Source organism: Bos indicus, chromosome 14, assembly GCF_029378745.1.
Source record: "Bos indicus isolate NIAB-ARS_2022 breed Sahiwal x Tharparkar chromosome 14, NIAB-ARS_B.indTharparkar_mat_pri_1.0, whole genome shotgun sequence".
Lineage (NCBI taxonomy): Eukaryota > Metazoa > Chordata > Mammalia > Artiodactyla > Bovidae > Bos > Bos indicus.
The window spans coordinates 1,102,223-1,123,657 of NC_091773.1; the positions used below are offsets into that span (position 1 = coordinate 1,102,223).

A 21,435-nucleotide genomic window follows, 5' to 3' on the forward strand; every position below is an offset into this window, starting at 1 on the left:
AGGTGAGGATGGGTGTAACCAGGCCCAGGACTGAGGGTGTGGTTCTTTGGAACGTAGGTGTGGACTGGCCCCCGGGCGGCTGGGCGGCTTCAAACCACAGATTACTCTCCCACAGTCAGGGTGCCAGGGTCTGGGATTCGCGCGTCAGCGCTTGCTGTTTCTGGGGCCTGAAGCTGCGTGGCCCATCTGCCTCCCTCACGGGGCATCCTCCCCACATCTGTCTCCCGTGAGGACACTGTCGTGTTGGGATTAAGGCCTCCTGCAGTGTAACTGTGCCCTAACCTATAACACCATCACATCTACAAAGATCCCGTTTCCAAATAAGGTCACAGTCACGGGTGCTGGGGATTAGGTCTTGGTTAGGTCTTGGACGTGCCTGCTGGGGAGAGGTAACCTGCCAGGGGGTGGAGGAGGGAGGTGTGTGGTTGTGGTGGGGCAGAAGGGTTGGCACCGGTCACTGATGCTCTGGGGGCCGGGCCCACAGCTGTCGGCCGAGGGGGATGGCTGTGGGGGTGCAGGGCGCCAAGCAGCGGACCAGGGGCCAACAGGGCCGGGAGGCCCGAGCCTGGCCCCACCATGGCACCAGCACCCCGGCGTGAGCTCTGGGTCCTCCTGGGCTGCTGAGGCAAGGCATGGGCACAGAGCGGCCGTGGGCCAGGGGACGCTGGCAGGCTGAGGCGGGAGACCAGGGCAGATCAGAGGATGGGGATCTGGCTGGGAAGCCCAGTGGTGAGCCAGGAGGGAGCAGAGGCCCGAGCAGCAGGGGGTCGAGGTGGGGAGGCTGTGGAGGGGTTGCCAGGCAGGGAAGTGGTAAGAGCACAGGCAGTGGAGCCTGCTTAAGGGGCGGTAGGGCGGGGGCGGGCCCTGGAGGAGACGGGAGGAGTCTGGAGGCCGAGGGGGAGGCCAAGCCACTATACCGGGACCCCCGGGGGAGCGGAATGAGGGTGTGGCCAGAGGGTGGCCTGTAGGACAAGGTGGAGCCCGCGACACCCCCAGGCTACGCTGGGGTCCTAGTGCTCCTGTAGCCCCTCCTGGGACCCCAGGGCGAGAGGAAGGGGTGAAACTGGAGGCTGCCCTACCTCCCTCAGAAGGGCTGGTGGCACCGGAGGTAGGTCTAGGGTGCGGGGTGGACCTCCCACCTGCCTGGGCCATCCCAGGGCCCCTAATGGAGGCTCTCCACCCTGCAGGGAGCAGAAGTGGGTCCTCGCTGAGTTCTGCACGATGAATGGCCACGCCTCTCCTCTCGACCTCCTAGTCACCGGTGGCACCGGGCCGACTGCTGTCTCCAAGACCATGAAGGCCGCGCTGGGAGCTGGTGCCCCATCTGCACCCCAGGCCAGGAGCATCGCTGGGGTGTGGGTGGAGGCCTCGGGCCGGGCCCAGGGTCTCTATGCTGCCATGAAGCAGGGTCTCCTGCCCTCTGGGCTTGGGCTGGCTCTGCTGGAGGCCCAGGCAGCCACAGGGGGCCTGGTGGACCCCACGCAGGGCCAGCTGCTCCCTGTGTCTGAGGCCCTGCAGCAGGGCCTAGTGGGCCTGGAGCTCAAGGAGAAGCTGCTGGCTGCTGAGCGTGCAGCCACTGGGTACCCTGATCCCTATGGGGGCCAGAAGCTGGCCCTCTTCCAGGCCATCGGGAAGGAGGTGGTAGACAGGGCGCTGGGGTGGAATTGGCTGGAGGCCCAGCTGGCCACTGGGGGCCTGGTGGACCCCATCCGTGGGGTGCGTGTGGCCCCTGAGCTGGCCTGCCAGCAGGGTCTCCTGGACCAGGAGACATGGCATGGGCTGTCGGAACTGGGGCCCGGCTCAAGCGCCCCGGGCTTCCTGGACCCTAACACACTGGAGCAGCTGCCCTACCGGGAGTTGCTGGGCAGGTGTGTGCAGGCGCCCGGCACGGGGCTGGCCCTGCTGCCCCTCAGGATCACGTTCCATACCCTGGGTGGGGCTGTGAGCTTGGCTGAGCTGCTGGAGGTGGGGGTCTTGGACGAGGAGACGGCCCGAGGCCTGCGGGAGGGCCGGCTGGTGGTGCCAGATGTGGGTGCACGTGCCGAGGTGCGGCGTTACCTGCAGGGCACCGGCAGTGTGGCTGGGGTCGTCCTGCTGCCCGCAGGGCACAAGAAGAGCTTCTTCCAGGCCGCGGCCGAGCATCTGCTTCCCACAGGTGCCATGCTTCTGCTCCTGGAGGCTCAGGCTGCCACCTGCACCCTGGTGGACCCAGCCACTGGCCGGCAGCTGCGGGTGGACGAGGCGGTTCGGGCAGGCCTGGTTGGCCCGGAGCTGCACAGGCAGCTCCAGGTGGCAGAGCAGGCAGTGACGGGCTACCATGACCCCTTCAGCGGCACCCGAGTTCCCCTTTTCCAGGCCATGAAGAAGGAGTTGGTGGACCGGCCTCTGGCACTCAGGCTCCTGGATGCCCAGCTGGCCACAGGCGGGCTAGTGTGTCCTGCCCGCCGGCTCCGGCTGCCCGTAGAGGCTGCCCTGCGCCTCGGCTGCCTGGACAAAGAGACTCAGGAGCACCTCTCGAGGGCTGCCAGCTTCTTGGATCCCGGCACGCACGAGAGCCTCAGCTATGGGCAGCTGCTGGCCCGCTGCATCACTGACCTGGAGACGGGGCTGGCGTTCCTGCCCATCTCAGTGGGGAGCCCTGGGGAGGAGCCCCGGGGACCCCCGTTCATCGAGCACAGCACCCGGCAGGTCTTGAGTGCTGCTACGGCCACTGTCTCTGTGGGCAGGTTCCAGGGCCGGCCTGTGTCGCTCTGGGAGCTGCTCTTCTCCAAGGCAGTCCCCATGGAGCAGAGGGTGACACTGACCCAGCAGCACAGGGACGGGGCCCTCTCAGTGGAGGAGCTGGCGGCTGTGCTGAGGGCCACCCATGAGCAGGCTGCAGCCACCGCCAGAACCACCTTTGCTGGGCTCAGGGTCCCTGTGACTCCGGGAGAGCTGCTGAGAGCGGAGATCATCGGCCAGGATGTTTATGAACAGCTAGAACGTGGCCAGACCACAGCCCAGGACGTGGCCAACCTGGACTCGGTGCAGAGGTACTTGCAAGGCACTGGCTGCATCGCTGGCTTGCTGCTGCCTGGGTCCCAGGAGCCTCTCAGCATCCACGAGGCTTACAGGAAGGGGCTACTCAGGCCGGGCACGGCGCTCATCCTCCTGGAGGCGCAGGCAGCCACTGGCTTCATCATTGATCCCAAAGAGAACAGGAGATACTCAGTGGAGGAGGCGCTGAGGGCTGGCATCATCGGGCCCGAGGTGTTTGCCAAGCTGCTGTCGGCTGAGCGTGCAGTCACCGGCTACACCGACCCCTACACCGGGCAGCAGATCTCCCTCTTCCAGGCCATGAAGAAGGACCTCATCGTGCGCGAGCACGGCATCCGCCTGCTGGAGGCCCAGATCGCCACGGGCGGCATCATTGACCCCGTGCACAGCCACCGCGTGCCCGTGGACGTGGCCTACCAGCGCGGCTACTTCGACGAGGCGCTGAACCTGATCTTGGCCGACCCCAGTGACGACACCAAGGGCTTCTTCGACCCCAACACGCATGAGAACCTCACGTATATGCAGCTGCTGGAGCGCTGTGTGCGTGACCCCAACACGGGGCTCTATCTGCTGCCACTTACAAGTGCGCGGACCCTGCTGGCAGATGAGGCCACCCGGCAGGCCTTCCGGAGCCTGCTGCTGTCGGTGCAGCACGGGCGGTTCCGGGGACAGAGAGTGTCCGCGTGGGAGTTGGTCAACTCAGAGTATGTCAGCGAGGCACGCCGGCGGTGGCTGCTACAGAGCTTCCGGCGGCACCAGGTGTCCCTGGAGGAGGTTTCAAAGCTGCTGGAGAGGGAGGTGGAAAGCCGGGCAGACGTCGCCCTCCCCATGCTGCGGGGCCGGGTGACTGCCTGCCAGCTCCGGGAGGCTGGCGTCATAGACCAGGAGGTCCTGGACTGCGTGCTGGCGGGAACGCTCAGCGCTGAGGCCCTGCTCTGCACGGAGAGCATCCGCAGGTTCCTGTGCGGCTCGGGCGCTGTGGGTGGCGTGCTCCTGCAGCCCTCCACCCGGCGGCTCAGCCTCTACCAGGCCATGAAGCACAAGCTGCTGGGGCCAGGAGTGGCCCTGGCCCTGCTGGAGGCCCAGGCAGCCACGGGGACCATGACCGACCCTCACAGTCTGGAGACCATGTCCTTGGATGAGGCTGTGTGCAGGGGGCTTGTGGGGCCAGAGCTCTACAGCAGGCTGACCTGGGCTGAGTGCGCTGTCAAGGGCTTCCCAGACCCCTTCTCTGGAAAGCTGCTGTCCCTGTTCCAGGCCATGAAGAAGGGCCTTGTCCCCATGGAGCAGGCCATCCGCCTCTTGGAGGCCCAGGTGGCCACGGGCGGGGTCATCGACCCCACTGGGCATCACCACCTCCCCATGCTCGTGGCCTTGCAGCGTGGCTACATCGACCAGGAGATGGTGTTGGCCTTGTCTGACTCAAAGACCTTCCCCACACCTGACGGCCAGGGACACACCAGCTATGCCCAGCTTCTGGAGCAGTGTGTAAAAGACGAGGCCTCTGGCCTTCACTTCTTGCCCCTGCCAGAAAGTGCCCCTGTTGTCCCCACAGATGAGCAGGTGCAGGAGACCCTGAAGGCCACGCAGGGGGCTGAGGATGGCACGTCTCTCTGGGAGCTGCTGGAGTCCTGCCACTTCACTGAGGAGCAGCGGAGGGGCTTCCTGGAGGACTTCAGGGAGGGGAGGATCACGACACAGCAGCTGCAGGCGGCTGTGCGGAGGCAGGTGCAGGAGGCGGAGCTCCTGGCAGGGGCCTGCGTCATGCTGCCCGGCCCCTGCGGTGGGGTGCCCGCCGTCTGGCTGCTGGACGCTGGAGTCATCACCCGGGAGACCCTGGAGGCACTGGCACGGGGCATGCAATCACCTGCCGAGGTCTCTGAGCAGCCAACGGTGCGGGCCTGCCTATGGGGCACGGGCTGTGTGGCCGGGGTGCTGCTGCAGCCCTCAGGGGCCAAAGTGAGCATCGCCCAGGCTGTGAGGGATGGCCTCCTGCCTGCTGGCCTGGGGCAGAGACTACTGGAGGCCCAGGTGGCGTCTGGCTCTCTTGTGGATCCTTTGACCAACCAGAGACTGTCGGTGGAGGAGGCAGTCAAGGCTGGCCTGGTGGCTGGGGCTCTGAGTGAGCGGCTCCAGCTGGTTGAGAAAGCAGTGGCTGGGTACACGGACCCCTGCTCGGGAGGCTCCCTCTCACTGTGGCAGGCAGTGGAAAAGGGGCTCGTGCCTTGGAGCGAGGGCCTCCCGCTCCTGCAGGCGCAGCTGGCCACAGGGGGTGTGGTGGACCCTGTCCACAGGGTGCACCTGCCCCAGGCGGCAGCCTGCAGGCTCGGCCTCCTGGATGAGCAGACAAGCAGGATGCTAACCTCAATGGATGAGGACAGCAAATTCTTCTTCGACCCTGGCACACAGGACAAGGTGACCTACGGACAGCTCAAGGAGCGCTGTGTCCTGGACGCCGACACTGGCTTGTGGCTGCTGCCACTCTCCCAGGACATGGTGCTAGAGGTGGATGACCACACAGCAGTGGCCCTGAGGGCCATGAAGGTGCCAGTTGGGGCAGGGAGGTTCAGAGGGCTCAACATCTCACTCTGGGACCTGCTGCATTCAGAGTATGTAGGGCTCCGCAAGCGGCGGGAGCTGGCAGCACTCTGCCAGTCTGGGAGGGCCACGGCCCTGCGGCAGGTGGTCACTGCAGTCACCACCCTGGTTGAGGCCTCAGAAAGGCAGCCCTCACAGGCCACTTTCAGGGGTCTCCGGAAGCAGCTGTCAGCCAACGACCTGTTCAGGTCCCAGCTGATCGACAGGAAGACGCTGGATGAGCTGAGTCAAGGGAAGAAGACCGTGCAGGAGGTGGCGGAGATGGACCGTGTGCGGCAGTACTTGGAAGGGGGCAGCTTCATCGCTGGGGTCCTCATCCAGGACACCAGGGAGAAGATGAGCATCTCAGAAGCTCTGAGAAGAAACGTCCTGCGGCCGGGCACGGCCCTGGTGCTGCTGGAGGCGCAGGCGGCCACTGGCTTCCTCATTGACCCTGTGGAGAACCGGAAGCTGACTGTGCAGGAGGCATTTGCGGCAGGGATGTTTGGCAGGGAAACCTACCAGAAGCTGCTGTCGGCTGAGCGTGCGGTCACCGGCTACACCGACCCCTATACCGGGGAACAGATCTCCCTCTTCCAGGCCATGAAGAAGGACCTCATAGTGCGCGAGCACGGCATCCGCCTGCTGGAGGCCCAGATCGCCACGGGCGGCATCATCGATCCCGTGCACAGCCACCGCGTGCCCGTGGACGTGGCCTACCAGCGTGGCTACTTCGACGAGGAGATGAACCGCGTGCTGGAGGACCCCAGCGATGACACCAAGGGCTTCTTCGACCCCAACACGCACGAGAACCTCACGTACATGCAGCTGCTGGAGCGCTGCGTGGAGGACCCCGAGACAGGGCTCTACATGCTGCAAGTCGTAAAGAAAGGAGAAACCTACGTGTACATCGATGAAGCCACAAGGCAAGCCCTGCGGTCAAAAACTACCAAAATGCACGTGGGCATGTTTGCCCAGCAGGTGGTCTCCTTCTGGGACCTGCTGTCCTCGCCGTACTTCACAGAGGAAAGGAAGAAAGAGCTTGTCCAGGGGTACAAAGCCAGGGATGTCAGCTTAGAGCAGCTGCTGAAGGTCATCACCACAACGGTCGAAGAAACAGAACAGCGAAACAAGGGCATCAGGCTGGCAGCCATTGGAGGAGAGGTGACAGCTGCAGAGCTGTTCAACTCAGGAATCATTGATAAGAAGACACTGGATGCGCTACACGAGGGAACCGGGGGACAGGACCTCCGCCGCCTGCCGCACGTAAAGGTCTACTTGGAAGGCAGCGGCTGCATTGCAGGGCTAACCACGCCCTCCACCCGTGAGGTGCTGAGCTTCTACGAGGCCAGCAGGAAAGGGCTCATCCCCATGGGATTTGCAGCCCAGCTGCTGGAGGCTCAGGCAGCCACAGGGTTCCTGCTGGACCCCCACAGCCACAAGAGGCTCTCCGTGGATGAGGCTGTGGCCGCTGGCCTGGTGGGTGAGGAAATGCAGGAGAGACTCCTAAATGCTGAGAAGGCCGCCAGGGGATACACAGACCCGGACACAGGACACACCATGTCCTTGTTCCAGGCAATGCAGAGGAAGCTGGTGAAACGGGAGTTGGCACTCAGACTGCTCGAGGTGCAGATGGCCACGGGGGGCATCGTGGACCCCCAGCACCACCACCGGCTTCCACTGGATGCTGCCTACAGACGCGGATGTCTGGACCAGGACACATACCCACTGGTGGCAGAGCAGAAGTGCATGAATAAACGGTTTGTGGATCCCAACACTCAGGAGAAGGTGACTTACCAGGAACTGCAGGAGAGGAGCCGCCGAGATGAGAAGACGGGCTGGGCTCTGTTCCCAGTGCTCGAGCATGAACTGGAATCACAGTTCATCGATGAGGACACCAGACGAGCGCTTGAGGCTGAGCGGGTAGACGTCAGAGTGGGGCGGTTTAAAGGACAGAGGCCGTCAGTCTGGGAATTGCTGAACTCTGAATATGTGACGGAGAACAAAAAACTGGAGTTAGTACGAAAATACAAGACAGACACAGCACATGCATTAGAAAAGGTGGTAAAAGTGATCTTTGAGATAATCAGTGAAAAGGAAAAGAACACTAAACAGCTATGGTTCAGAGGAATCAGGAAACAGATCACAGCCTCTGAACTGCTGACTTCATCCATCATCACGAAGGAGACGCTACAGGCCCTGGAGTCCGGGCAGGCCTCCGTAGATGCCATCACAAAGACTGAGGCAGTGAGGCGCTACCTAGAGGGCACCGGATGCATCGCGGGCGTGCTGGTCCCCGCCAAGGACGAGCCCGGGCGCCAGGAGAAGATGAGCATCTACCAGGCCATGTGGAAGGGCGTCCTGCGGCCGGGCACGGCCCTGGTGCTGCTGGAGGCGCAGGCGGCCACGGGCTTCGTCATCGACCCCGTGCGCAACCAGAAGCTGTCCGTGGAGGAGGCGGTGGCCGCGGGCGTGGTGGGCGGCGAGCTCCAGGAGAAGCTGCTGTCGGCCGAGCGCGCGGTCACCGGCTACACCGACCCCTACACCGGGCAGCAGATCTCCCTCTTCCAGGCCATGAAGAAGGACCTCATCGTGCGCGAGCACGGCATCCGCCTGCTGGAGGCCCAGATCGCCACGGGCGGCGTCATCGACCCCGTGCACAGCCACCGCGTGCCCGTGGACGTGGCCTACCAGCGCGGCTACTTCGACGAGGAGATGAACCGCGTGCTGGAGGACCCCAGCGACGACACCAAGGGCTTCTTCGACCCCAACACCCACGAGAACCTCACGTACGTGCAGCTGCTGCGGCGCTGCGTGCGCGACCCCGACACGGGGCTCTACATGCTGCAGCTGGCCGGCCGGGGCTCCGCCCTCCACCAGCTGGGCGAGGAGCTGCGCGCCGCCCTGCGCGACACCCGCGTGACGCTGGGCGCCGGCCCCCCGCGGGGCCAGCGCGTCTCCGTGTGGGAGCTCCTCTTCTACCGCGAGGTGTCCGAGAGTCAGCGGCAGGACCTGCTGCGCCGGTACCGGGCGGGCTCGCTGACCGCGCAGGAGGTGGGCGCCGCCCTCGTCTCGCTGCTGGCCGAGGCCGAGGCCGAGGCCGCGCGCCCCGGCGCCCCGGACCCTCGGGGGGCGCTGCGTGCCGCCACCATGGAGGTCCGGGTGGGCCGCCTGCGGGGGCCCGCGGTGCCCGTGTGGGACGTGCTGGCCTCCGGCTACGTGAGCGCCGCCACGCGGGAGCAGCTGCTGGCCGAGTTCGGGGCGGGGACGCTGGGCCTGCCCGCCCTGACCCGCAGGCTGACCACCATCATCGAGGAGGCTGAGGCGGCCCCCTCCCAAGGGGGCGGAGCCTCCGGGCAGCCGGAGCCCGGGCCCCAGGGGCCGGGCGAGGGGGCCGACGCGGGACCCTCCTCCGGCCAGGACGCCGAGGACGCCGCCAGGGCCCTGCAGGAGCAGGCCCTGCGCGCCGCCACCATGGAGGTGCGCGTCGGGCGGTTCCAGGGCCGGCGCGTCTCCGTGTGGGAGGTCCTCTTCTCCTCCTACCTGAGCCAGGCCCGGCGGGACGAGCTGCTGGCCCAGCACGCGGCCGGCGCCCTGGCCCTGCCCGCCCTGGTCGCCGTCCTCACCCAGCTCATCGAGGAGACGGAGGAGCGGCTGAGCAAGGTGTCCTTCCGGGGCCTGAGGCGCCAGGTGTCGGCCTCCGAGCTGCACACGTCCGGGATCCTGGGCCCCGAGACCCTGCGGGACCTGGCCCAGGGCACCAAGACCCTGCAGGAGGTGACGGAGATGGACTCGGTGAAGCGCTACCTGGAGGGCACCAGCTGCATCGCGGGCGTGCTGGTCCCCGCCAAGGACGAGCCCGGGCGCCAGGAGAAGATGAGCATCTACCAGGCCATGTGGAAGGGCGTCCTGCGGCCGGGCACGGCCCTGGTGCTGCTGGAGGCGCAGGCGGCCACGGGCTTCGTCATCGACCCCGTGCGCAACCAGAAGCTGTCCGTGGAGGAGGCGGTGGCCGCGGGCGTGGTGGGCGGCGAGCTCCAGGAGAAGCTGCTGTCGGCCGAGCGCGCGGTCACCGGCTACACCGACCCCTACACCGGGCAGCAGATCTCCCTCTTCCAGGCCATGAAGAAGGACCTCATCGTGCGCGAGCACGGCATCCGCCTGCTGGAGGCCCAGATCGCCACGGGCGGCGTCATCGACCCCGTGCACAGCCACCGCGTGCCCGTGGACGTGGCCTACCAGCGCGGCTACTTCGACGAGGAGATGAACCGCGTGCTGGAGGACCCCAGCGACGACACCAAGGGCTTCTTCGACCCCAACACCCACGAGAACCTCACGTACGTGCAGCTGCTGCGGCGCTGCGTGCGCGACCCCGACACGGGGCTCTACATGCTGCAGCTGGCCGGCCGGGGCTCCGCCCTCCACCAGCTGGGCGAGGAGCTGCGCGCCGCCCTGCGCGACACCCGCGTGACGCTGGGCGCCGGCCCCCCGCGGGGCCAGCGCGTCTCCGTGTGGGAGCTCCTCTTCTACCGCGAGGTGTCCGAGAGTCAGCGGCAGGACCTGCTGCGCCGGTACCGGGCGGGCTCGCTGACCGCGCAGGAGGTGGGCGCCGCCCTCGTCTCGCTGCTGGCCGAGGCCGAGGCCGAGGCCGCGCGCCCCGGCGCCCCGGACCCTCGGGGGGCGCTGCGTGCCGCCACCATGGAGGTCCGGGTGGGCCGCCTGCGGGGGCCCGCGGTGCCCGTGTGGGACGTGCTGGCCTCCGGCTACGTGAGCGCCGCCACGCGGGAGCAGCTGCTGGCCGAGTTCGGGGCGGGGACGCTGGGCCTGCCCGCCCTGACCCGCAGGCTGACCACCATCATCGAGGAGGCTGAGGCGGCCCCCTCCCAAGGGGGCGGAGCCTCCGGGCAGCCGGAGCCCGGGCCCCAGGGGCCGGGCGAGGGGGCCGACGCGGGACCCTCCTCCGGCCAGGACGCCGAGGACGCCGCCAGGGCCCTGCAGGAGCAGGCCCTGCGCGCCGCCACCATGGAGGTGCGCGTCGGGCGGTTCCAGGGCCGGCGCGTCTCCGTGTGGGAGGTCCTCTTCTCCTCCTACCTGAGCCAGGCCCGGCGGGACGAGCTGCTGGCCCAGCACGCGGCCGGCGCCCTGGCCCTGCCCGCCCTGGTCGCCGTCCTCACCCAGCTCATCGAGGAGACGGAGGAGCGGCTGAGCAAGGTGTCCTTCCGGGGCCTGAGGCGCCAGGTGTCGGCCTCCGAGCTGCACACGTCCGGGATCCTGGGCCCCGAGACCCTGCGGGACCTGGCCCAGGGCACCAAGACCCTGCAGGAGGTGACGGAGATGGACTCGGTGAAGCGCTACCTGGAGGGCACCAGCTGCATCGCGGGCGTGCTGGTCCCCGCCAAGGACGAGCCCGGGCGCCAGGAGAAGATGAGCATCTACCAGGCCATGTGGAAGGGCGTCCTGCGGCCGGGCACGGCCCTGGTGCTGCTGGAGGCGCAGGCGGCCACGGGCTTCGTCATCGACCCCGTGCGCAACCAGAAGCTGTCCGTGGAGGAGGCGGTGGCCGCGGGCGTGGTGGGCGGCGAGCTCCAGGAGAAGCTGCTGTCGGCCGAGCGCGCGGTCACCGGCTACACCGACCCCTACACCGGGCAGCAGATCTCCCTCTTCCAGGCCATGAAGAAGGACCTCATCGTGCGCGAGCACGGCATCCGCCTGCTGGAGGCCCAGATCGCCACGGGCGGCGTCATCGACCCCGTGCACAGCCACCGCGTGCCCGTGGACGTGGCCTACCAGCGCGGCTACTTCGACGAGGAGATGAACCGCGTGCTGGAGGACCCCAGCGACGACACCAAGGGCTTCTTCGACCCCAACACCCACGAGAACCTCACGTACGTGCAGCTGCTGCGGCGCTGCGTGCGCGACCCCGACACGGGGCTCTACATGCTGCAGCTGGCCGGCCGGGGCTCCGCCCTCCACCAGCTGGGCGAGGAGCTGCGCGCCGCCCTGCGCGACACCCGCGTGACGCTGGGCGCCGGCCCCCCGCGGGGCCAGCGCGTCTCCGTGTGGGAGCTCCTCTTCTACCGCGAGGTGTCCGAGAGTCAGCGGCAGGACCTGCTGCGCCGGTACCGGGCGGGCTCGCTGACCGCGCAGGAGGTGGGCGCCGCCCTCGTCTCGCTGCTGGCCGAGGCCGAGGCCGAGGCCGCGCGCCCCGGCGCCCCGGACCCTCGGGGGGCGCTGCGTGCCGCCACCATGGAGGTCCGGGTGGGCCGCCTGCGGGGGCCCGCGGTGCCCGTGTGGGACGTGCTGGCCTCCGGCTACGTGAGCGCCGCCACGCGGGAGCAGCTGCTGGCCGAGTTCGGGGCGGGGACGCTGGGCCTGCCCGCCCTGACCCGCAGGCTGACCACCATCATCGAGGAGGCTGAGGCGGCCCCCTCCCAAGGGGGCGGAGCCTCCGGGCAGCCGGAGCCCGGGCCCCAGGGGCCGGGCGAGGGGGCCGACGCGGGACCCTCCTCCGGCCAGGACGCCGAGGACGCCGCCAGGGCCCTGCAGGAGCAGGCCCTGCGCGCCGCCACCATGGAGGTGCGCGTCGGGCGGTTCCAGGGCCGGCGCGTCTCCGTGTGGGAGGTCCTCTTCTCCTCCTACCTGAGCCAGGCCCGGCGGGACGAGCTGCTGGCCCAGCACGCGGCCGGCGCCCTGGCCCTGCCCGCCCTGGTCGCCGTCCTCACCCAGCTCATCGAGGAGACGGAGGAGCGGCTGAGCAAGGTGTCCTTCCGGGGCCTGAGGCGCCAGGTGTCGGCCTCCGAGCTGCACACGTCCGGGATCCTGGGCCCCGAGACCCTGCGGGACCTGGCCCAGGGCACCAAGACCCTGCAGGAGGTGACGGAGATGGACTCGGTGAAGCGCTACCTGGAGGGCACCAGCTGCATCGCGGGCGTGCTGGTCCCCGCCAAGGACGAGCCCGGGCGCCAGGAGAAGATGAGCATCTACCAGGCCATGTGGAAGGGCGTCCTGCGGCCGGGCACGGCCCTGGTGCTGCTGGAGGCGCAGGCGGCCACGGGCTTCGTCATCGACCCCGTGCGCAACCAGAAGCTGTCCGTGGAGGAGGCGGTGGCCGCGGGCGTGGTGGGCGGCGAGCTCCAGGAGAAGCTGCTGTCGGCCGAGCGCGCGGTCACCGGCTACACCGACCCCTACACCGGGCAGCAGATCTCCCTCTTCCAGGCCATGAAGAAGGACCTCATCGTGCGCGAGCACGGCATCCGCCTGCTGGAGGCCCAGATCGCCACGGGCGGCGTCATCGACCCCGTGCACAGCCACCGCGTGCCCGTGGACGTGGCCTACCAGCGCGGCTACTTCGACGAGGAGATGAACCGCGTGCTGGAGGACCCCAGCGACGACACCAAGGGCTTCTTCGACCCCAACACCCACGAGAACCTCACGTACGTGCAGCTGCTGCGGCGCTGCGTGCGCGACCCCGACACGGGGCTCTACATGCTGCAGCTGGCCGGCCGGGGCTCCGCCCTCCACCAGCTGGGCGAGGAGCTGCGCGCCGCCCTGCGCGACACCCGCGTGACGCTGGGCGCCGGCCCCCCGCGGGGCCAGCGCGTCTCCGTGTGGGAGCTCCTCTTCTACCGCGAGGTGTCCGAGAGTCAGCGGCAGGACCTGCTGCGCCGGTACCGGGCGGGCTCGCTGACCGCGCAGGAGGTGGGCGCCGCCCTCGTCTCGCTGCTGGCCGAGGCCGAGGCCGAGGCCGCGCGCCCCGGCGCCCCGGACCCTCGGGGGGCGCTGCGTGCCGCCACCATGGAGGTCCGGGTGGGCCGCCTGCGGGGGCCCGCGGTGCCCGTGTGGGACGTGCTGGCCTCCGGCTACGTGAGCGCCGCCACGCGGGAGCAGCTGCTGGCCGAGTTCGGGGCGGGGACGCTGGGCCTGCCCGCCCTGACCCGCAGGCTGACCACCATCATCGAGGAGGCTGAGGCGGCCCCCTCCCAAGGGGGCGGAGCCTCCGGGCAGCCGGAGCCCGGGCCCCAGGGGCCGGGCGAGGGGGCCGACGCGGGACCCTCCTCCGGCCAGGACGCCGAGGACGCCGCCAGGGCCCTGCAGGAGCAGGCCCTGCGCGCCGCCACCATGGAGGTGCGCGTCGGGCGGTTCCAGGGCCGGCGCGTCTCCGTGTGGGAGGTCCTCTTCTCCTCCTACCTGAGCCAGGCCCGGCGGGACGAGCTGCTGGCCCAGCACGCGGCCGGCGCCCTGGCCCTGCCCGCCCTGGTCGCCGTCCTCACCCAGCTCATCGAGGAGACGGAGGAGCGGCTGAGCAAGGTGTCCTTCCGGGGCCTGAGGCGCCAGGTGTCGGCCTCCGAGCTGCACACGTCCGGGATCCTGGGCCCCGAGACCCTGCGGGACCTGGCCCAGGGCACCAAGACCCTGCAGGAGGTGACGGAGATGGACTCGGTGAAGCGCTACCTGGAGGGCACCAGCTGCATCGCGGGCGTGCTGGTCCCCGCCAAGGACGAGCCCGGGCGCCAGGAGAAGATGAGCATCTACCAGGCCATGTGGAAGGGCGTCCTGCGGCCGGGCACGGCCCTGGTGCTGCTGGAGGCGCAGGCGGCCACGGGCTTCGTCATCGACCCCGTGCGCAACCAGAAGCTGTCCGTGGAGGAGGCGGTGGCCGCGGGCGTGGTGGGCGGCGAGCTCCAGGAGAAGCTGCTGTCGGCCGAGCGCGCGGTCACCGGCTACACCGACCCCTACACCGGGCAGCAGATCTCCCTCTTCCAGGCCATGAAGAAGGACCTCATCGTGCGCGAGCACGGCATCCGCCTGCTGGAGGCCCAGATCGCCACGGGCGGCGTCATCGACCCCGTGCACAGCCACCGCGTGCCCGTGGACGTGGCCTACCAGCGCGGCTACTTCGACGAGGAGATGAACCGCGTGCTGGAGGACCCCAGCGACGACACCAAGGGCTTCTTCGACCCCAACACCCACGAGAACCTCACGTACGTGCAGCTGCTGCGGCGCTGCGTGCGCGACCCCGACACGGGGCTCTACATGCTGCAGCTGGCCGGCCGGGGCTCCGCCCTCCACCAGCTGGGCGAGGAGCTGCGCGCCGCCCTGCGCGACACCCGCGTGACGCTGGGCGCCGGCCCCCCGCGGGGCCAGCGCGTCTCCGTGTGGGAGCTCCTCTTCTACCGCGAGGTGTCCGAGAGTCAGCGGCAGGACCTGCTGCGCCGGTACCCGGGCGGGCTCGCTGACCGCGCAGGAGGTGGGCGCCGCCCTCGTCTCGCTGCTGGCCGAGGCCGAGGCCGAGGCCGCGCGCCCCGGCGCCCCGGACCCTCGGGGGGCGCTGCGTGCCGCCACCATGGAGGTCCGGGTGGGCCGCCTGCGGGGGCCCGCGGTGCCCGTGTGGGACGTGCTGGCCTCCGGCTACGTGAGCGCCGCCACGCGGGAGCAGCTGCTGGCCGAGTTCGGGGCGGGGACGCTGGGCCTGCCCGCCCTGACCCGCAGGCTGACCACCATCATCGAGGAGGCTGAGGCGGCCCCCTCCCAAGGGGGCGGAGCCTCCGGGCAGCCGGAGCCCGGGCCCCAGGGGCCGGGCGAGGGGGCCGACGCGGGACCCTCCTCCGGCCAGGACGCCGAGGACGCCGCCAGGGCCCTGCAGGAGCAGGCCCTGCGCGCCGCCACCATGGAGGTGCGCGTCGGGCGGTTCCAGGGCCGGCGCGTCTCCGTGTGGGAGGTCCTCTTCTCCTCCTACCTGAGCCAGGCCCGGCGGGACGAGCTGCTGGCCCAGCACGCGGCCGGCGCCCTGGCCCTGCCCGCCCTGGTCGCCGTCCTCACCCAGCTCATCGAGGAGACGGAGGAGCGGCTGAGCAAGGTGTCCTTCCGGGGCCTGAGGCGCCAGGTGTCGGCCTCCGAGCTGCACACGTCCGGGATCCTGGGCCCCGAGACCCTGCGGGACCTGGCCCAGGGCACCAAGACCCTGCAGGAGGTGACGGAGATGGACTCGGTGAAGCGCTACCTGGAGGGCACCAGCTGCATCGCGGGCGTGCTGGTCCCCGCCAAGGACGAGCCCGGGCGCCAGGAGAAGATGAGCATCTACCAGGCCATGTGGAAGGGCGTCCTGCGGCCGGGCACGGCCCTGGTGCTGCTGGAGGCGCAGGCGGCCACGGGCTTCGTCATCGACCCCGTGCGCAACCAGAAGCTGTCCGTGGAGGAGGCGGTGGCCGCGGGCGTGGTGGGCGGCGAGCTCCAGGAGAAGCTGCTGTCGGCCGAGCGCGCGGTCACCGGCTACACCGACCCCTACACCGGGCAGCAGATCTCCCTCTTCCAGGCCATGAAGAAGGACCTCATCGTGCGCGAGCACGGCATCCGCCTGCTGGAGGCCCAGATCGCCACGGGCGGCGTCATCGACCCCGTGCACAGCCACCGCGTGCCCGTGGACGTGGCCTACCAGCGCGGCTACTTCGACGAGGAGATGAACCGCGTGCTGGAGGACCCCAGCGACGACACCAAGGGCTTCTTCGACCCCAACACCCACGAGAACCTCACGTACGTGCAGCTGCTGCGGCGCTGCGTGCGCGACCCCGACACGGGGCTCTACATGCTGCAGCTGGCCGGCCGGGGCTCCGCCCTCCACCAGCTGGGCGAGGAGCTGCGCGCCGCCCTGCGCGACACCCGCGTGACGCTGGGCGCCGGCCCCCCGCGGGGCCAGCGCGTCTCCGTGTGGGAGCTCCTCTTCTACCGCGAGGTGTCCGAGAGTCAGCGGCAGGACCTGCTGCGCCGGTACCGGGCGGGCTCGCTGACCGCGCAGGAGGTGGGCGCCGCCCTCGTCTCGCTGCTGGCCGAGGCCGAGGCCGAGGCCGCGCGCCCCGGCGCCCCGGACCCTCGGGGGGCGCTGCGTGCCGCCACCATGGAGGTCCGGGTGGGCCGCCTGCGGGGGCCCGCGGTGCCCGTGTGGGACGTGCTGGCCTCCGGCTACGTGAGCGCCGCCACGCGGGAGCAGCTGCTGGCCGAGTTCGGGGCGGGGACGCTGGGCCTGCCCGCCCTGACCCGCAGGCTGACCACCATCATCGAGGAGGCTGAGGCGGCCCCCTCCCAAGGGGGCGGAGCCTCCGGGCAGCCGGAGCCCGGGCCCCAGGGGCCGGGCGAGGGGGCCGACGCGGGACCCTCCTCCGGCCAGGACGCCGAGGACGCCGCCAGGGCCCTGCAGGAGCAGGCCCTGCGCGCCGCCACCATGGAGGTGCGCGTCGGGCGGTTCCAGGGCCGGCGCGTCTCCGTGTGGGAGGTCCTCTTCTCCTCCTACCTGAGCCAGGCCCGGCGGGACGAGCTGCTGGCCCAGCACGCGGCCGGCGCCCTGGCCCTGCCCGCCCTGGTCGCCGTCCTCACCCAGCTCATCGAGGAGACGGAGGAGCGGCTGAGCAAGGTGTCCTTCCGGGGCCTGAGGCGCCAGGTGTCGGCCTCCGAGCTGCACACGTCCGGGATCCTGGGCCCCGAGACCCTGCGGGACCTGGCCCAGGGCACCAAGACCCTGCAGGAGGTGACGGAGATGGACTCGGTGAAGCGCTACCTGGAGGGCACCAGCTGCATCGCGGGCGTGCTGGTCCCCGCCAAGGACGAGCCCGGGCGCCAGGAGAAGATGAGCATCTACCAGGCCATGTGGAAGGGCGTCCTGCGGCCGGGCACGGCCCTGGTGCTGCTGGAGGCGCAGGCGGCCACGGGCTTCGTCATCGACCCCGTGCGCAACCAGAAGCTGTCCGTGGAGGAGGCGGTGGCCGCGGGCGTGGTGGGCGGCGAGCTCCAGGAGAAGCTGCTGTCGGCCGAGCGCGCGGTCACCGGCTACACCGACCCCTACACCGGGCAGCAGATCTCCCTCTTCCAGGCCATGAAGAAGGACCTCATCGTGCGCGAGCACGGCATCCGCCTGCTGGAGGCCCAGATCGCCACGGGCGGCGTCATCGACCCCGTGCACAGCCACCGCGTGCCCGTGGACGTGGCCTACCAGCGCGGCTACTTCGACGAGGAGATGAACCGCGTGCTGGAGGACCCCAGCGACGACACCAAGGGCTTCTTCGACCCCAACACCCACGAGAACCTCACGTACGTGCAGCTGCTGCGGCGCTGCGTGCGCGACCCCGACACGGGGCTCTACATGCTGCAGCTGGCCGGCCGGGGCTCCGCCCTCCACCAGCTGGGCGAGGAGCTGCGCGCCGCCCTGCGCGACACCCGCGTGACGCTGGGCGCCGGCCCCCCGCGGGGCCAGCGCGTCTCCGTGTGGGAGCTCCTCTTCTACCGCGAGGTGTCCGAGAGTCAGCGGCAGGACCTGCTGCGCCGGTACCGGGCGGGCTCGCTGACCGCGCAGGAGGTGGGCGCCGCCCTCGTCTCGCTGCTGGCCGAGGCCGAGGCCGAGGCCGCGCGCCCCGGCGCCCCGGACCCTCGGGGGGCGCTGCGTGCCGCCACCATGGAGGTCCGGGTGGGCCGCCTGCGGGGGCCCGCGGTGCCCGTGTGGGACGTGCTGGCCTCCGGCTACGTGAGCGCCGCCACGCGGGAGCAGCTGCTGGCCGAGTTCGGGGCGGGGACGCTGGGCCTGCCCGCCCTGACCCGCAGGCTGACCACCATCATCGAGGAGGCTGAGGCGGCCCCCTCCCAAGGGGGCGGAGCCTCCGGGCAGCCGGAGCCCGGGCCCCAGGGGCCGGGCGAGGGGGCCGACGCGGGACCCTCCTCCGGCCAGGACGCCGAGGACGCCGCCAGGGCCCTGCAGGAGCAGGCCCTGCGCGCCGCCACCATGGAGGTGCGCGTCGGGCGGTTCCAGGGCCGGCGCGTCTCCGTGTGGGAGGTCCTCTTCTCCTCCTACCTGAGCCAGGCCCGGCGGGACGAGCTGCTGGCCCAGCACGCGGCCGGCGCCCTGGCCCTGCCCGCCCTGGTCGCCGTCCTCACCCAGCTCATCGAGGAGACGGAGGAGCGGCTGAGCAAGGTGTCCTTCCGGGGCCTGAGGCGCCAGGTGTCGGCCTCCGAGCTGCACACGTCCGGGATCCTGGGCCCCGAGACCCTGCGGGACCTGGCCCAGGGCACCAAGACCCTGCAGGAGGTGACGGAGATGGACTCGGTGAAGCGCTACCTGGAGGGCACCAGCTGCATCGCGGGCGTGCTGGTCCCCGCCAAGGACGAGCCCGGGCGCCAGGAGAAGATGAGCATCTACCAGGCCATGTGGAAGGGCGTCCTGCGGCCGGGCACGGCCCTGGTGCTGCTGGAGGCGCAGGCGGCCACGGGCTTTCGTCATCGACCCCGTGCGCAACCAGAAGCTGTCCGTGGAGGAGGCGGTGGCCGCGGGCGTGGTGGGCGGCGAGCTCCAGGAGAAGCTGCTGTCGGCCGAGCGCGCGGTCACCGGCTACACCGACCCCTACACCGGGCAGCAGATCTCCCTCTTCCAGGCCATGAAGAAGGACCTCATCGTGCGCGAGCACGGCATCCGCCTGCTGGAGGCCCAGATCGCCACGGGCGGCGTCATCGACCCCGTGCACAGCCACCGCGTGCCCGTGGACGTGGCCTACCAGCGCGGCTACTTCGACGAGGAGATGAACCGCGTGCTGGAGGACCCCAGCGACGACACCAAGGGCTTCTTCGACCCCAACACCCACGAGAACCTCACGTACGTGCAGCTGCTCCAAAGGGCTACTCGTGACCCTGAAACGGGGCTCTTATTTCTTTCTCTCACTGTATAATGATTATTCATCGTCCTGAGAAATTTTTTTTCTTCTGTTTAATTATTGATTCCAATTTGTTTTTAAATTTTTCTCGTGATATCTCAATTCATTATATTTTATTTTCATGTTAATTACGTTCCTGTGTTTCACCTTGTTTTGATTGTAATCTCTTATATTTGTCTATTTCCATTAAAGTCATAACCTTCATCGTCTATTTTTTCTGTTCAGTTTTTAATTTACCGATCTTTGAAATTTCTTCTGTGAAATCTGTATAGAATCTAGCTTATTTCGAATCAAGGGTTCTCTCCTTCTTACCTGTATTTATCGTGGTAGATGGGGTTTCCCTGGTGGCTCATATGGTAAAAACGTCTCTCCGTAATGTGGAAGACCCAGGTTCAATCCCTAGATGGGGAAGATCCCCTGAAGAAGGAAATGGCAACCAATTTGATACTCTTACCTGGAAAATCCCATGGTTGGAGAAGCCTGTTAGTCTATAGTCCTCGAGGTTGCAAAGAGCTCACACGACTGAGCGACTTCACTTTCACTTTTTACCACAGTAGAGGCTACGCATGATTCGTTAAAATCCCATTTCATCTAAATGGCTTCTTCATGTTGATTGTTTTTTATTTTCTGGTTTGACTAAATCATTTTTTGTCAATTTCTTGCTTTAGTGAATGCTCGTGGCTCTCAGTTTGCTGTCCTCCTGCCCTGGTTTTCCATGGTAATGCTGTGCTTTGCAGAGGCTGGGCTCATTCTGTCACTTGATGCCACTGTCCCTGTTAGCCTGACCCCCTGTGCGTTCTCCTCATCAAATTTGTTTGATGGTGTGGCCTTTACAGTGATCCATGATCACTTCCTTCCTCAGTGATCAGTGCAAAGAAATAGGGGAAAACAATAGAACGGGAGAGACTAGAGATTTCAAGAAAATTGGAGCTACCAAGGGAACATTTCTTGCAATGATGGGCTCAATAAAGGACGGAAAGGGTATGAACCTAACAGAAGCAGAAGATATTAAGAAGTGGTAAGAATAAACAGTTCAGTTCAGTTCTGTTCAGTCGCTCAGTCGTGTCCGACTCTTTGCAACCCCATGAATCCAAGCACGCCAGGCCTCCTTGTCCATCACCAACTCCCGGAGTTCACTCAGACTCACATCCATCGAGTCAGTGATGCCATCCAGCCATCTCATCCTCTGTCGTCCCCTTCTCCTCCTGCCCCCAATCCCTCCCAGCATCAGAGTCTTTTCCAATGAGTCAACTCTTCGCATGAGGTGGCCAAAGTACTGGAGTTTCCTCTTTAGCGTCATTCCTTCCAAAGAAATCCCAGGGCTGATCTCCTTCAGAATGGACTGGTTGGATCTCCTTGCAGTCCAAGGGACTCTCAAGAGTCTTCTCCAGCACCACAGTTCAAAAGCATCAATTCTTCGGCACTCAGCCTTCTTCACAGTCCAACTCTCACATCCATACATGACCACAGGAAAAACCATAGCCTTGACTAGACAAATTTTGTTGGCAAACTAATGTCTCTGCTTTTGAATATGCTATCTAGGTTGGTCATAACTTTCCTTCCAAGGAGCAAGCGTCTTTTAATTTCATGGCTGCAGTCACCATCTGCGGTGATTTTGGAGCCCCAAAAAAGAAAGTCTGACACTGTTTCCACTGTTTCCCCATCTATTTCCCATGAAGTGATGGGACCGGATGCCATGATCTTAGTTTTCTGAATGTTGAGCTTTAAGCCAACTTTTTCACTCTCCACTTTCACTTTCACCAAGAGGCTTTTTAGTTCTTTTTCACTTTCTGCCATAAGGGTGGTGTCATCTGCATATCTGAGGTTATTGATATTTCTCCCAGCAATCTTGATTCCAGCTTGTGTTTCTTCCAGTCCAACGTTTCTCATGATGTACTCTGCATAGAAGTTAAATAAGCAGGGTGACAATATACAGCCTTGACGTACTCCTTTTCCTATTTGGAACCAGTCTGTTGTTCCATGTCCAGTTCTAACTGTTGCTTCGTGACCTGCATACAGATTTCTCAAGAGGCAGGCCTCAGGTGGTCTGGTGTTCCCATCTCTTTCAGAATTTTCCACAGTTGATTGTGATCCACACAGTCAAAGGCTTTGGCATAGTCAATAAAGCAGAAATAGA

At 67.1% G+C, this 21,435-nt stretch overlaps 1 protein-coding gene across 1 annotated transcript in view; it reads left to right on the top strand.

The window, feature by feature from the left end:
• Nucleotides 1-19,507, top strand: part of EPPK1 (epiplakin 1) — a 22,667-nt gene extending 3,160 nt beyond the window's left edge. The window contains exons 2-5 of the mRNA XM_070802257.1: nt 1,188-13,650; nt 13,698-13,713; nt 15,147-17,359; nt 18,909-19,507. Of these exons, the coding sequence (XP_070658358.1) occupies nt 1,222-13,650; nt 13,698-13,713; nt 15,147-17,359; nt 18,909-19,313 (15,063 nt within the window). The 5' untranslated portion in view covers nt 1,188-1,221 and the 3' untranslated portion in view covers nt 19,314-19,507. The remainder of the gene's footprint in view (nt 1-1,187; nt 13,651-13,697; nt 13,714-15,146; nt 17,360-18,908) is intronic.
• The last annotated feature ends 1,928 nt before the right edge of the window (nt 19,508-21,435 follow it).